Source organism: Lottia gigantea (assembly GCF_000327385.1).
Source record: "Lottia gigantea unplaced genomic scaffold LOTGIsca_52, whole genome shotgun sequence".
Lineage (NCBI taxonomy): Eukaryota > Metazoa > Mollusca > Gastropoda > Lottiidae > Lottia > Lottia gigantea.
The window spans coordinates 1330740-1347839 of NW_008709781.1; the positions used below are offsets into that span (position 1 = coordinate 1330740).

Below are 17100 nucleotides of genomic sequence, written 5' to 3' on the forward strand. Positions count from 1 at the left end.
CAAAGTCCATGATAATGATGAGGACAATGACTATGATGATGACGAGGACAAAGACCATGATAATGATGAGGACAATGACTATGATGATGACGAGGACAATGACTATGATGATGAGGACAATGACTATGATGATGATAAGGACAATAGCTATGATGGTGAGGACAATGACTGTGATAATGATGAGTACAATATCAATGATGATGACTAGGACAATAACTATGATTATGACGAGGACAATAGTTTTGATGATGAGGACAATAGCTGTTATGATGACGAGGACAATGTATCTGACAGGGCAGTTTCTGTAATGACGAAAACACAATGGCTCTGTTGATTATGACGATCACGGCTCTGTCTATGATGCTGATTAGGTTAATGGCTATGATGATGACATCGGCAATGTCTATTATTGATTATTGATTATGACGAGGGCAATGGTCTTCGATGATGACGAGGGCGACAGTATTTTTGATATGACGAGGACGACGACACCTATAATTATGATGCTGACGATGACTGTCTTTGATGACGACGAATATATTGTCTATGAAAATGGCCAGAACAATGATCATAGTGTCGATGACGACCACAGTTTCGATGATAATAGATAAAAGATAGTGAATATGATTACGACCAGGACAATAGTTATGATGATAGCTATGGTAATTACAAAGACAAGGTATAGTCATGATGAGAATTGCCATGATCATGCCAAGGACAAGGACACGGACTATGCCGATGACGGCGATCATTGTTATGATTATGACGAGGTCAATGGTAATGATGATGACGACAATGTCTATGACGATGTCAAGAACTATGTCAATGGTGATGACGATGAGGGCGATCTCAATGGCTATGATGATGAGGAGGGGAATGGTTATGATAATGACAATGGCCATGCTGTTGACTAAGATACTGGATATGATGATGATCAGCTGGTGAGGTCGATAATGACTATGATGATGATGGGAGAAATGGTCACGATAATGGCAATGGCCATGCTGTTGACTAAGATACTGGATATGATGATGATCAGCTGGTGAGGTCGATAATGACTATGATGATGATGGGAGAAATGGTCACGATAATGACAATGGCCATGCTGTTGACTAAGACACTGGATATGATCATGATCAGCTGGAGAGGTCGATAATGACTATGATGATGATGGGAGAAATGGTCATAATGACAATGGTCATGCTGTTAACTAAGACACTGGCTATGATCATGATCAGATGGTGAAGTCGACAATGGGGAAATGTCCATGCTGTTGACTAGATCACTAGCTATGGTGGTGATCTGAAGATGCGGTCGACAATGGCTAAGTTGATGATGAGGGCGATAATGGCAATTGTGATGGCGCGGGAAATGCCTATGATGATGGCGAGGGCAAGGATGACGGTATATGATCCCTCATTGCATGTCAATCCAATTACGCCACAATAAAAGCCTCGTACGTTTCGTTTGTTTTAGTTTGACCTGAAAGGTCACAAATTTTAAATAGACCTATTTCATTACCATATATTTTTTTAAAAGAAAATATGGGTAAACACAAGCCTATATTGTCTAACCTTACTTGTAGATCAAGTTACCCATACATAATACTGAATAAATAGATGAAGAAAGGACAAGTATTGAGAAAACTCTTGAATAAGACGCTCTAGTATACTCGTAAGATGTTTTATAATCTTAGTGAAGATTAAATGGAAAAACAAGGTCAGGAGAAAAGTAGAAGGAAGGGAAATGACGAAGACTTCATAACGAGAAGGTGAAAGTGAACCACTATGAGGGCACTAGGAAACTCTGTCGTTACACTATGTCTGAGTTTATTGAGCTTCGGTCACATACAGGCGAAACCGGATCTCAAATGGTGGCAGACGACCATTGTTTATCAGATTTATCCTAGGTCGTTTAAGGACAGTGATGGAGATGGTGTTGGCGATCTTAAGGGTAAGGGACATTTCATCTATTGATTATACAAAGGTCGGCCAGAATCAACCTTACAGGTGAGATTCTGTTCATTCTCCATTCGGAATATCAGAGGTGCAAATAATATTCCATAGTCGTAGACTGATGACTATTCTTATAAACCTTTTGTCCCTGAGGTCGTTCTCCAACATATTGGAATCACGCTCCAGAATGCTGAGCCCAAACCACAACCTTTGTGCTACCCAACATGCTCACCATCCTTATTCAACTGATGTCGCCCTGCTTTTGATGTTGTGAACTGGTCATCCCTCTAAGTATTATCAATCCACGTCAATATGACGATGACTTTGGACAAGGTCATTCTCCGACATTTTAGTTACTTCTCAGATCTCTGATATTCAGCTTCATAACGTCTTCAGAAACTCTGCAGTATCAAAATATTACTCTATAAAATATTTCATTTATTGATAGCTCTTACAGTTGTGGACGTATTACTGTGGTCATCGCTATATTTTAGGCTTTTAAAATAATATTACAGACAATTTTATTCTTAAAAACACGTGATTCCCAAACAAGGGTACCAGAGCCCTTAGGTCCATCAGTTATCACCACAGGGGCTACCTGTAATATCTCATTTTACACTATCTTCGTCTGATTTATATATCTCTTCCGACTTCGAAAGCAATCTTCCACCTATGGTTGAAGAAAAGGGGTATAAATATAATCTATTTCGCTTCTTCCAGGAATCATCTCTAAACTGGATCATTTTGTATATCTTGGTGTCCAGGCTATCTGGTTAAGTCCTTTCTATAAATCACCTAATAAAGACTTTGGTTATGATATTTCTAACCATACTGATGTAGATCCTTTGTTTGGAGATCTGGATGATGTGACCGAACTGATAGAAGAATGCCATAAACGAGGTAGGTGGTAGGTTACGACCGTCATGCGGCGCATCCAGAAACATCTAAATCCAACACATATTGAGACAATAATCTCGTACTGCTATGTATTGGTCAATAGACCTTAAATGAGTTGGGATAATCCGGGAAAAAACCCTTACCTTGTATTTAACTGATTATTTTCGAAGCATTTTTTTTAAATGATAATCAGCACCATGACATTTCTTCCTATTTTTCACTCTTGCCCTTACCTCCTCTCAATTTTTTATACCTTTATTATTGGTCTATAGATATCAAATTGAGAGAAGAATACCTTTGTACATTTCCCCTGCACTTAACTGTTACAAACATTCGGACAACCTTAATTTGTTGTTTTCCAATATTTTCCTTTGTTGTTGTATTACCCTAGATATTAAAGTGATAATTGATTTTGTACCCAACCATACCAGTGATCTACATCCCTGGTTTCAAGCCAGTATTAAAAAACAAGAACCATACACAGATTTTTATGTTTGGACTGATGGTAAAACAGGTCCCGATGGTGCGCGGACCAAACCAAATAATTGGGTATGTTACTACAAACTCGTCTCTCTATTCGTATAACAAATGTCAAAATAAAAATAACAGCCATGCTAAGAGATGCGTCCAAAAGAGATATCACAGTGATATAAGAGATTTTTTATCGACGTGAAATTGGAACTGAAACACCAGAGTCTTTTGAAGTAAAATATTCGTCAAAAGATCTGTCGGCGTGCGCTGGGATTTATGCAGCAATATTGTCTGAAACAGCAAATGTATGACCCGTACCAGCATTTTTCTAATGTATGTTTCAAGTGAAACGAAATTGGATTTTTAGGTTGCTCCATTTTGATTTAATGAACACGATCTTGTATATTTTCGTAGTTGGGTGTTTTTGGTGGCGAGGTCTGGAAATGGAATGATGAGAGGAAACAGTTCTATTACCATGCTTTTGTTGAAGAACAACCAGATCTCAACTATAGAAACCCTAAAGTTGTGGATGAGATGAATGTAAGAGTATTATATTTTAACCCATAAAATATGAATTGAATAAACATACGTATGGTTCTTACGTAGAAATAACACACGTACGAGCGCAGTTTACAACCATTTTGAATCTCTCCTTGACTTAATAAGTCGAATTTTAAAAAGAATACAATGTTTCAACGAAGCCTTCCCACACAGTTAAATTCATTTCTAACCCTTTAAAATGTGATTTGAAGTCTTAGTTGAAATATTATAGCCTTTTTAAAAACTACGTTCATGTGTGTTATTTCAATGTAGGAACCATACGTAGTTTTGTATGCTTGAATAAAATCATATCTGCTTGTCTTGACTTTTATTCGATTTCCATTTGTAGTGGTACACATTTCATTGGCACAAAAGTACCATCGATCCCAACAACAAAACGAAACCCGAAATCATTGTTATAAACTAACTCTTGTGTTAACGTTTTTTGTAAAATTGTTTTAGAACATAACATCATTCTAATTACCCATTTTCCTTCCCAACGAGATCCGCGATCCTGACAGTACACTACTTCTCTATTTACAGAAAGTGATAGATTTTTGGATGAAGATGGGTGTAGACGGTATAAGGGTAGATGCTATCACTAATCTGATTGAAACAGAGGATATATTTCAAGATGAACCTCGTAGTTATAAACCAGGGGTTCCACCAGTAAGTATCAGCCCTTTTACGATTAACTACAACAGGTCGGGTTTAACCTGAATTTCTTTTTTTTCCAATAAATCTTTTATTGCTTTAAAACAGATACATTATAAAATATATACAGAGTAATGTTGTTATAAAGTTATAAATATTCCTTAAAATGTGTAACCTGAATTTCGAATCACCCATTTCCGCACGCATTTTCCACCAGGAAGTATTCAAGATACTAAATAATCTGGGGCCCGAAGAAAGTTGGAAAGACAAAAAACATCTGCCAGTTTTTTTCATAATCCCTTATATATCATTGTCTTTACAGCGTTTTATATTTATATACCTTGCCTATAGTAGATGTTTCCTTGGATTGATCTGTTTGAAGCTGACAATCCTTTTCTTAGGTACAATAATAGCTAATGATAGTGTTCTTTGCAATGAAGAATATGAAATAAGCGACAAAAATGCGGATTGAAATAGCACTATTGCCTTTGAGAATCAACTACATAAGTATGCATTGTTTTATAGTTTCAGTACGAGTACTTAGACCATATCTACACATCTAATTTACCAGAAATACGAGGTGCTATACGAGGATGGCGAAATGTTATGGACAAACATTCCCAAAAAGACGGATTAGAAAGGTAGCCTACCAATATCAGTAACTACCCCCTAAATCTAATTTAGGTAACCAGAATATTGTCGCACACTTTCCTGTTTTAGACACCTACTCCAGCCTTACACCAACAACACATAACACTACCATATATTCAACAAATACGTGTTTGGCTCAGAATTCAGCTACCCTGCCTCGGGAATCCGATGGTATTAGTACATGTTATGCTCATTCGATGAACATGTTTCTTATTTTTGTTTGATAGAAAAAAATGTAAAATTTAAAAGGCCGTGGTTAATTGTTCCATCTGAGTATGCGTTTTGCAATGAATAAACATAATATAAGTAAGGATAACATACCTGATAACAGTTATATAACCTTATAGTTACGGATCTGCATTCAGCATGAATGAGCGTCTTGGTTACATTCAGTAAGGTTTTCTACCTTTACGCCTGATTTCAGCTCACACACAAGCATAATATAATAACTGTACAAAAACTAAATCTTGACAGGAGACCAATCGAAACAACTTGAAACCTTCTCATTGACGAGAAATCATCCACCAATCAAATCCAAGAAACAATGGTGTAAGTTTGAGGGTCCAAATCTCATTTGTATTGCACTGAACACCATTCAGGACTTTAAGTAAAGAAAGTAGTTTTAAACTTCTTCTGGACATTTATAAGCTTTTTAACGCTAAGGTTTGCGTACCTTATGTCTTGTATGGTATTAATACTAATTAACTTCTTATATATTTATTTATTTATTTAAGTCTCATATAAGTAACTAATTTTTCTGGAACTGGTGCAATATAGCGTCATTACAACGGGATTGTGGTAGAAAAGTTAGAAGATTAGGCTACAATGGAGATCAGAAAACAAACAAGAAACGAAATTGTAATCTAATTTTTGTAAAGTGTTATTAATACGACTTTTTTTGCAGGTTTATGGTGGTAGAGTTTTACGATACACCAGAGAAAAGAAACGCCTATCTAGACTATGGAGTCCATTTGCCTTTTAATTTTGATCTCATCGAACCTATTGGTATAAGACCGGAAAGTGGTGGGCGACAAATTAGAGATTTGGTTGATATTGAGTATGCTAATCTACCGCAAAACTCTTGGCCTAATTTTGTTGTAAGTTTTACAGACCCCTCTTTGTTCTCTTGATAATTTGTGAATAGTCTTTACACTTACAAAATATGACATCTGAACATCAAACTAGTTCATTATTGAAACCATCTACCATTTTATAATATCATTCATACATGTATTTCGCTTTTCAATCTGTTGCCTATAGCTTGCTTCAATGAACTACCAGAAAAATACTTTTGTCTGAGAATCTACTTGAAATGAAGCTACTGTATGTAAATCAATAAAAAAAAACGAATGGTTCTTTGATATAGATGGGGAATCACGATAGAAAACGTATTACCAAGAAAAGGGGTGCTAGAGCTGCCAACGCTTTCAACATGTTACTGTTAACATTGAAAGGAACACCAACAACCTACTATGGTGAAGAAATTGGAATGGAAGAAATACATGTCTCTTTTGAAGATACTCAGGATCCATGGGGACTTAATTATGGCAAGGTGAGACCATTGTACTTGTACAAATCCCTGTAAGTTATTGAAATCTAGATCAAGGAGAAACGTAGCCTATCATCCACGAAATTTCTATACTGCCTTAATGTACATGTAGATATGTTTTCTACCTAATGTTGAGAAGTCCCTAGACAATCATTGTTAAAAATTAACTCTTATTTTAAAGTTGTTTATAATGATCTTGAAAAAAAGAATATCCTTATCGTGGACAGTTTTACGCTGTAAAAAGTATCTTATTGTAATTATATATTAGTTAATATGTGTCTGATAAATTGGATAACATTTTTAACTTGTCTTCGTCAGGAGAGATACGAAGAATTTTCCCGTGATCCATGTCGCTCCCCTCTACAATGGAATGACGGATATCAGAGTGGTTTTACTACGGCAAACAAACCATGGTTACCAGTTCACCCCAATTATAAAACACTCAATATTCAGGTACAAAATAAGTATATCCACCCACCCTATTATGCTCGAATAATATCGAGCATTGTACAAGCCAACTTTAACTAATATAAAAATACAACATGGAGAAGGATCAGTCAGTGGCATTTCTAGGAAACATCAGGTGAGGGGACCGAGCAGGGGCCACAAAATTTTCAAAGGGTGCCGCAGACCATTCTTTCACTATGTAAAATGATAAATAATTTGAAAGTGTGTGTGGGTAGGGGCACGTAGAAACGCTACTGGGATCAGTATCGAATGTTTTGAGACACAATTATCTCAATTTGACAATGTCTATAATGTACACATTTAATGTTTGGAACAAACATATAATACTGCGCATTATACACGCAATTATACGTTAGGTCGATATATAACCTTTATGTTACAAATTATACACTTTTACCTCTATTTCAGACACAGATGGCATCGAATGATCTCAGCCCAATTCAACTCTACAGTCAGCTAGCTCGTTTACGTCAAGAACCATCTTTTCAATATGGTGATTTATTTTATTCAGTTGTTAATGATAATATATTTTCTTATGTCAGACAAACAGAAGGCCAGCCACAATATTTAGTGACTATCAATTTTGGTAAATCCAAATCAATTGATGATTATACGAGTTCTGTCAATGGGAGGGAGGGTAAAGTAATAGCTCATACTGGTAATTTTAATGAACAGAATATGAAAATTGATTTATCTAAAATAGTATTAAAACCGGACCAAGGTTTGGTATTAGAAGTACTGAGTAATAAGGATGAATTGTAATTTTTTTTAGAATTTTTTTTTAAAAAGCTTTAATAATAATAATAAGGATGAATTATATTTTTTTTTAGAAATGTTTTTAAATGGCTAGGCCTATTTATAGTGTAAATGTAAAATATATGGAATTGGTAATAAAACAATTATATTCCTGGGATATTCTTACTTGTCGGCGAATGTGTGTTTTCAACTAGTAATGAACGATATAATCGAAAGTGTTATTGGCGGCTGGACCACTACCGACTTTACGCGACTTCAAATGCAAATTCGCCAGCTCTTTTCGTGCTATGATGAGAAAATGAATTCAATCGAACTGGTCTACTTTAAATTACTGTGATAAGTTGTCTCCCTTAAAGTTATTTTTTTGACCTGTTTTGATTTTTTTGTTATAAGTTACCTCCCTTGAAGTTCAAAATTCCCAATCCTTTTTTTCCATACAATGAGTCAACGTCATCTATTTTATTTGGTCCGAATTAAGTGTTCTTCATTAATCTATGGCTTCACTTCAAACGCTAGGTGGTTTGCACTTGAATGGCGCTGCGCCCTTTTGCGGAAATAGGTTAAATAACTACTGGCTACTATTTATAGCAAGGAGTTCACTACAATAAATATTTACATTGTCCGATATACATGTATTCCAATCCACCTTAACTGGATTTTTGAATTAAACTAGACATATTTTATGTTTTATAAACTTTAAAAGACACAGGTTTTTTTTTTTCGGGGGTTGAGTCTATAAGTCTCTATTCCAGCCTCTGATAGCTATTTGGACAGATGTCAGCTGATGTAGAGACAGAAAATTAAGGCCCTTTTAAATGGAGCAATTCCGCATTTCCGCAGATGCGGGGTTTTTAAACCTCTTAAGATACCTCTGATGTGCACAACCCAGGTATATTTGGAAAGATGAATATTTTTGTAGTACAGTCATACGATCATTTTCTCCCTACACCATTTATGTCATGTACCGGTTCCATCAAAGTTTCTTTTGGTGAAACAGATCTAGCATTGCCCGTTTAAAACTGCGTGCGCAGCCAAAAGTTCAAAGGTCACAGTGTCAGGTGATACCAACAAAACGAAAGTTAAGGTGATGCCCAACACTAATTTACAATTTTATGTAACGCATCTTTTGAGGTGTGGAAAATTCCCATTTAACAAGGTCTTTTTTTCTGACTCTAATCCAGCTGACAACTGTCAAAATATCCATCAGAGGCTGGAATAGAGACAGATGTTTCGGACTAATTTGAGTCTTAAATATAATATGTAAATAGTCTTCAGAAGTAGGCTATTATAAATGTACGAAAATCGCATAATTGTTCAAAAATACATTAAACTAGGAATTTCGCTTTTTATTTCTATATATTTATATCTTTACTATACATCAAAGCATCTTAAGAAAAGACGAGTTGTCGTATTAGCTCTCAAACGTGGGTAATTCTAGAGATACGTGGATTTGGAAAATCATATTTCGACGATGAGCTGTGAACATTATAACTGGTTAGCTTATCGAAAAGATTCCCGTTTCTGAGACTAAGATACGATTGGTAAAACGGGTGGCAAACTTGTCAGGGCTTTTAATCAGACTAAAAGCCGTTTTTTAAGTTCATGAAATAATTTTTACTAAGTAAATACAAGTTTTGTTTACTCGGGTCTGAATATTAATACAATTATCAATATAAGAAGGTGACGCAATGAGTGGCTCGATCCCTTTTCTGAGTCTCATATACATTGTGAAGATAATGCAGAATATAGTACGAATGCTACACCTGAGTAGCCTGGTTTACCGACGATAATTTCCATTTGAATGAACACTGGAAAAGATGAATTATGTTGTCAAGGTTAAGTCAAAAATTGAACAATGAAATCATTATTCTTGATATATTTTCTGGTAATTCAGATCTGTGAGTCGGCTGTTGGAAACCCTCAACTGGAATGGTGGCAAACAACTATAATTTACCAGGTATACCCTCGGTCGTTTAAGGACAGTGATGGGGATGGTACAGGGGATTTACGAGGTAAGTTTTTTCTTACATAATATATTTATCAAATAAACGCTCGTACAAGTGACTTTAAATGTAACTATAAGTCTATTATGATTCATGTCGATATACCATTTTGTAAATAGAAAATAGTTAGAAATAAAATGAATGTCAAAATTCAGGCGTGCAGTTTATTGTGGCTATATGCATGATTCATCATGTGTATATTTATTTTAAAGAGAGTTGCGATCAATAGTTCTGAAGAATATACGGGCATCAGTGGTGGCTGCATAACATTTGAACCGCAATATCTACACATGAGAATGCTAATAAACATCTCTGAAGTGTCGACATGGAAATGAATTATTAATCTGAGAAGTGGCAAAGGGAGCTGAAATTAAGCTTTATCGGCACGGCAATCATCTTATTCTGGCCGAACTAACCCGTCAAATTTTTACCGATTGGTAATTATAATTGTGGGTATTTGAATTACAATTTTTTTAGTTATTATTTTTTGTTGTTGTCGATCTTCACTGAAAGCTTAATCTTACAAATTTATACAGAATACGTACTGGTAACATTTCAAGCTACTTATTGCAGACAATGAAGCGCCGCTCTGGTCAACCAGGATAACTTTTACAAGCGAGAATCGGCAGTCTCGTAATCTCATTGGTCATATCACTCTACCATAGTCCATTTTTTCATCGACACACATTTTGCAAGAACACAGTGATTGATTGAAATGAACGTGCGTGGCCTTGGTATAAATCTTTCCAGATTACAACGGAGACCAACGAAAAATTATAACGAAAAAAACAAATTATAATCCAATTTTAATAAGATCGGCAACAACCATACCACAGGTAGACTGGCCACACACTCTCTTTAAGCGTTATATAACTGCATGTATTCTGATAACTCATGCGCTTAGCTTAAGATAAATTATTGCGTTTGTAGGCCACGATGTTTTGTGTGTCATGTTTTTATTGCATGTTCGCATACCACCTGGTATTTGAGATATTTGCTAAAGATGGATCTCTATTTAATGTGAATACGATATAATCGTGAAGAATATATTAATAAACCGACGCATTCTCTTATGTCAACGGTAAATCAGTTCTGTAGTCTCTAAAACCTACAAATGAAGAATGTGGCCTATATACTGATTTCCGGTTTGTTATAGCTCGAGGTTATGGCGCTGTATTTGGTTCAAAATATCAGACCTGGATCCTATTTTGAACCATATACAGCGCCATACAAAGTGTGCAACGCAATTTCCATTAATAAATAGTAACTTTGAATTTTATTACATAATATTTAAAAAAAAAATAGTTACCTTGAATTTTATTACATAATATTTTAAAGTTGCCATACTGACCTATATTCGGTGTATCTCAATTTCTTTTCAGCTCTTGGGCTACACGTGTTTCCCATTATCTTAAAAGGTATTGGGTCAAAAGCCCTGACTCAACAACTTACAGAGGCGTGAACATTCATGTCCTTGAATTTAAAATATAAACTAAAAGACGCACAATGACGCTATATAATTTTTTGATAAATCTCTCACGACCCATATTTTCATATGGGTCATTACAGCTCTCTACAAGGACGTTTCTCACTCACAGATAACCTATCAGCAATGTTTGAACTGGTTCAACTGTATGAATAGGTTATTCAAGGACACCAGACTATTGTTAAGACGATTGTTATTCTCCAATTAAGTTTATATCATAGAAAAATTGAATCACGACGCTCTCCAATTATTCTACAGCTTTCAAGTTTATTCGAATACCAATGAGAACTACTTTGCTCTTGGTTGCAAGTGTTCCCATCTTCGCTGCTTAACGTCTGATTCAATCAGAGTAAAATGTAGATCTTGATTTGCTCAGTAATGGATAACCATAATTTGAAGTGGGATCCAAAGCCGTCGTAATAAAAATACTGTTAAAAGTGTTACACATGTGATTGGTTAGTCTTTTTATAAAGAGTATAGGATTGGTTGAATATTAAAATGAGATGAAACATATTATGTTGCATATTAAGTTCATCAGATCATAGATGACAAGAAAAATTGTTTTCTGTAAAAAAGCAATATCTTGATCTGTATTTTCAGTTTTTGATGTTTAATTTCCAGGAATCATCTCTAAATTGGATCATTTTGTATATCTTGGTGTCCAGGCTATCTGGTTAAGTCCTTTCTATAAATCACCTAATAAAGACTTTGGTTATGATATTTCTAACCATACTGATGTAGATCCTCTGTTTGGAGATTTAGAGGATTTTGCGGTTTTAATTAATCAGGCCCACAAAAGAGGTAAAGTATTATCAACATCCATATTCAACGTCCATATACTTTTCGGCCTGATATAAAATATGTTGACGCTTTTTATATTTTGAAAACGCAATAAGTCACATGGTTGCACAAACAAAGATTAGAGAATAGGATTTGAACCCATTGAGAATTTGATGAAATTCTCCGCTGGGAGAAATGCCCATCTATATTGAGATTTGGGTAGCAAAAAAAAAAGATGCAAGTACCATAGTGTTTTCTGAAGAGAATTAGCTTTGCATTTATAATGGGATTTGTTTGAGGAAGGAGAAAACATCGAAGAAGTATCCGATTTAGAGAAAAAATTTTAGAATATATTTCAAAACAATTAATAATAGATTTCTTTCTGGTATTTACATATAAACCGCTTTTCCTTTACATCGTATTCCAAAATGAGTAGCCTATAATGGTTTCAACACTGTAAAAAAACTGTTACAAACATCCAATGATTTTGTTATTCAACTACATTTATATTTAATGTTGTTCACATGTTGATATTCTTCCATGTCGTTGTATTAAACTAGATATTAAAGTGATAATTGATTTTGTACCCAACCATACCAGTGATCTACATCCCTGGTTTCAAGCCAGTATTAAAAAACAAGAACCATACACAGATTTTTATGTTTGGTCTGAAAGTAAACCAGGGCCTGATGGAACAAGACTTCCACCTAATAACTGGTTGAGTTTATTTGGAGGATCAGCATGGAAATGGAACCAAGACAGGCAGCAATTTTATTACCATGCTTTCTTAGAAGAACAGCCTGATTTGAATTACAGAAACCCAAAAGTCATAGAAGAGATTAAAGTAATAAGTCAATTCATTCTAATATCAAACCAAAAAGCGTATAGTACTTGCATGACAAAGACTCTGAAAACGTTTAGAACACAATATTGTCATATAACTCGCAGTCGACTGTTTTTAGATTGTAATTTGTTAGGGAATTTTTCTCTAGTTTTCCCGCGTTCGACTGCTTCCGAGTAAATTTCCAGTCGCCGTAAGATAGCAAATGGTCGCAGTCCTATGTGACAGGGCTATTACAACAGATGTTGGTAACAGAGTATTTTGATCATTATATTGGTAACCTAGAACTTTAGATCGATATTGGTAGCGTAACTGACTTATATACCTTATTTGTAACCTAAACCTAGAAACTTAGATCAACATAAGTAACCTACTTTTAGTAATGAGTTACCAAACATCAAACTAAAGTACTAATTAGTCTTCATCGAAATAAAGTTTTCAATATGAACATAAAGTGATACAAAAGTTTTACAAATAACGATCTAAAATGCTAGGTTACCAATATCGATCTACAGTGCTAGGCTATTAATATTGATCTCAACATAGATCTAGGTTATCAATAATATCGATGATCTACATAGTGCAAGATTAACAATTTCGATCTAAAGTGCTAACGAAACAATAGCGATCTAAAACGCTAGGTTTCCAACACCGACCTAAAAATGTTAGTGATCAATGATATCGATCTTAAATGCTAGAGTGACAATATTTATTTAAAATATAAGGTTACCTATATCGATGTAAAGTGCTAGGATAATAATATCGATCTACAGTGCTACGTTATCAATAATATCGATCTAAAGTCCATGGATCTCAATATTGATTTAAAGTGCTAGGTTATCAATAATATTGATCTAAAGTGCTAGATAAACAATATCGATCAAAAGTGCAAGGGTAACAACATCGATCTAAAGTGCTAGAGTAACAATATTGATTAAAAGTGCTAGATTAACAATATTGATCAAATGTGCTAGGGTAACAATATTGAACAAAAGTGTAGGGTAACAATATTGAACAAAAGTGCTAGGGTAACAATAATGATCAAAAGAGCTAGGGTAACAATATTGATCAAAAGTGCTTTGGTAACAATATTGATCTCCGGTGTCAAAGTTACAACACTGATCTAAAGTGCTAGTAAAGTAAGTGCTTTAGATCAATTGATCACCAAGAACCTTAGAACTTACGAACAATCTTACAATTTGGATCTAACTATGTAAACTGGTTCTTGAGATAAATGTAAGTAACCCCACACTTTTGATCGATATTGGTAATCTAGTCCTTGACAAAAATCTATCAAATCTTGGTGACATTTCATTAGATGTATTTTGATAGCTATTGATTGATTATAAACGATTGCAGCACTTTGGCTCGTTCTGTAGATTTATGTTAACGATGATTGACTGAAATAATAGAACTGTCGTCGATGTCTGTCACATGATTTATTTCGACCTTGAGTCAACACAAGAAGATCTTCATAATGCCATGCTGTTAGAAAGTATACCTTGACGACATCATCAGCCGATTTTCTTATATCACAATTATGTAAATGCTTCGATATGATTGGTCAGTACACTAGCGAATATATCCAACCATAGCGCTCGATTGAGCAACTGTAAGCAATATGGCTACCCACGCAACTACTAGTACTACTGCGCTTTGAACTCATGCCTACAAAAGAAAATGGACTTAATATACGTTCCATAAAAATCATATGAAAATTAATTCCAATGCAAGTGTTTACCCAGAAATTTCGATATTTTGTTACAAATTATTACAGAATGTCTTACGGTTTTGGATGAATCGTGGAGTTGATGGTGTAAGATGCGATGCTGTATTATATCTTTTAGAGTCGGAAGATTTGTCGAACAATGAACCAAAATCCAACGCTGCCAATTTTACCTCTGTAAGTTCCAATATTATCCAAAATATGCTTTTTGAGGGGTATTTATTGTAATGGAGTCCACGTTTCTTCCGGTGGACAAAATACCAAAATGAATTTGAGCTCCACTAAAACATGTATTGATTGTTGCTCCTTTTACAAAATCTACTTCTTACCTTTTTTTTGTAAATTCTATCACAGTTTCAACATGAAAGCCTTGATCATATCTACACATCTCACCTACCAGAAATAAAACAAATTATCACTGGATGGAAAACCATTACCAAGGAATACACACAAAAGGATGGAAAGACGAGGTTCATGGTTATAGAAGCTTACGAAACTCCAGAAAAACGACAGGCTTTTGTTGAATACGGAGCTGATTTCGCCTTTAATTTTGATCTGATAACCCCTATTGGTATAACCAGAGATTGTGGTGGGGTTTGTATTAAGGATCTGGTTGATACTGAATATACTGTGGTTTCTTCAGACTCCTGGCCGAACTTTCAGGTACACTTTTTAATGTTACATTAGCATATATACGACGTCGCCGTTTTGAAAATTGCGCCGTACACTTTGTCACAGTAATTGCGTAGGAGACGGTAAATTTTGACCAATCAAAACATAATATCTTATATGGCAGTTGCCTTTTGTTGTGTTAAAGAATCGTATGAATTGCGAAAGAATATTATTATCTGATCCCTGATACGTGGAATGTGTAATATTTCGGAGACGATGATAGATTGGTAATGTAATTAATTATTTTTGGCAGTCGTATATTCTTTGGATTACGTCCCTTTACGGAAGCCTTCAAGTTTTAGGTATAGTCACATCCACCAATATTTGACAGGATACTGAACAATGAACATGTATAATGATAACACGCTTCGCATGTGTTATTATTTTTCTTCAGTTCGGGAACCATGACAGACCACGTATTTCAGTGAGAAGAAACCCTGAAGCGGCCAACGCTTTCAACATGTTACTGTTAACATTGAAAGGAACACCAACAACCTACTATGGTGAAGAAATTGGCATGGAAGAAATACATGTCTCTTTTGAAGATACTCAGGATCCTTTCGGTTTGAGATTTGGAAAGGTTGGTTGAATGAATTAGTCAGATCATTTCAGGATAATTATTGATATCAAGCTCTCTTAAAATAAATCATGTCATAAATACGACTGCAAAACAAAAGAATCCACCAATAGAACTGAATTTAATTCAATTTTGAACTCCAATCTTCATTTCGGTCTCGCTTTCAGGAAATGTACAGCTCCATTTCCTATAATTTCTTACAGGAGAGATATACCGAGGTATCTCGAGATCCATGTCGCTCTCCTCTACAATGGAATGACGGATATCATAGTGGTTTTACTACAGCAAAGAAACCATGGTTACCAGTTCACCCCAATTATAAAACACTCAATATTCAGGTAATCTAAGCTTAGATTATTCGTTGACATACGATCTGGGATTTCACGAAGTAAATCATTCAGAGCAAAAGCACTTTGGTGTGTGACAATATTATAAGTGACTCAAATTCGAGGTAGGGTCAATGCTACAATCATTTTATTCTCATCAAGCTTTAACAGTGTGTAGCAGTTTTCAAAATTATCATATTGAATATTTACAGGAAAAGTGTAAAAAAGACGTTTATCTTTTAACAATTGTGCAAATGGTGAACATTTTCTTTGCAGACTCAGATGGAATCAGATCACAGTCCAATTCAACTCTACAGTCAGCTAGCTCGTTTACGTCAAGAACCATCTTTTCAATATGGTGATCTAAATTATGCAGTTGTTAATGATAATATATTTTCTTATGTCAGACAAACAGAAGGCCAGCCACAATATTTAGTGACTATCAATTTTGGTAAATCCAAATCAGTTGATGATTATACGAGCTATATCCAGGGTAGGGAGGGTAAAGTAATAGCTCATACTGGTAATTTGAATAATAAACCATTTTATAAACAGAATATAATTATTGATTTATCTCAAATAATATTAAAATCAGATCAAGGTTTGGTTATTGAAATAATATCTACCAAAGATGAATTATAATCATATACGATTTAGGCAATACTGAGAGCATTGCAGTTCCCGAATTGGACACGCTTACCATTCAACATCTTCACAGTGGTCAAGGTATTGCAAACGTATACCGTAG

General features: G+C 34.9%; 2 protein-coding genes across 2 annotated transcripts; both read left to right on the forward strand.

Annotated features, from left to right (window-relative positions):
• Window positions 1–1737: 1737 nt before the first annotated feature.
• On the forward strand, window positions 1738–8098 carry LOTGIDRAFT_219197 (hypothetical protein). Its single transcript, XM_009062628.1, has 10 exons — window positions 1738–1953; window positions 2676–2855; window positions 3244–3401; window positions 3738–3863; window positions 4407–4532; window positions 5043–5158; window positions 6073–6265; window positions 6535–6720; window positions 7036–7170; window positions 7594–8098. Exons 1-10 carry the CDS (start codon window positions 1788–1790, stop codon window positions 7945–7947), a joined length of 1740 nt encoding a protein of 579 aa, XP_009060876.1. The 5' UTR covers window positions 1738–1787; the 3' UTR covers window positions 7948–8098.
• Window positions 8099–9796: 1698 nt separating this feature from the next.
• LOTGIDRAFT_126021 (hypothetical protein) lies at window positions 9797–16994 on the forward strand (the record flags this gene model as incomplete). The annotated part of the gene is made up of 8 exons (XM_009062629.1): window positions 9797–9953; window positions 12052–12231; window positions 12771–13054; window positions 14829–14954; window positions 15132–15440; window positions 15844–16029; window positions 16230–16364; window positions 16629–16994. 8 exons carry the CDS (start codon window positions 9797–9799, stop codon window positions 16992–16994), a joined length of 1743 nt encoding a protein of 580 aa, XP_009060877.1.
• Between the last annotated feature and the right edge of the window lie 106 nt (window positions 16995–17100).

What these genes read in the sequence shown, in the direction of transcription:
- LOTGIDRAFT_219197 (XM_009062628.1), top strand. Translation starts at nt 1,788, where the DNA reads ATGAGGGCACTAGGAAACTCTGTCGTTACACTATGTCTGAGTTTATTG. An exon ending in ATAAACCAGGGGTTCCACCA is followed by an intron (nt 4,533 to 5,042) that starts GTAAGTATCAGC and finishes ATTGTTTTATAG; the next exon opens with TTTCAGTACGAGTACTTAGA. An exon ending in ATAAAACACTCAATATTCAG is followed by an intron (nt 7,171 to 7,593) that starts GTACAAAATAAG and finishes CCTCTATTTCAG; the next exon opens with ACACAGATGGCATCGAATGA.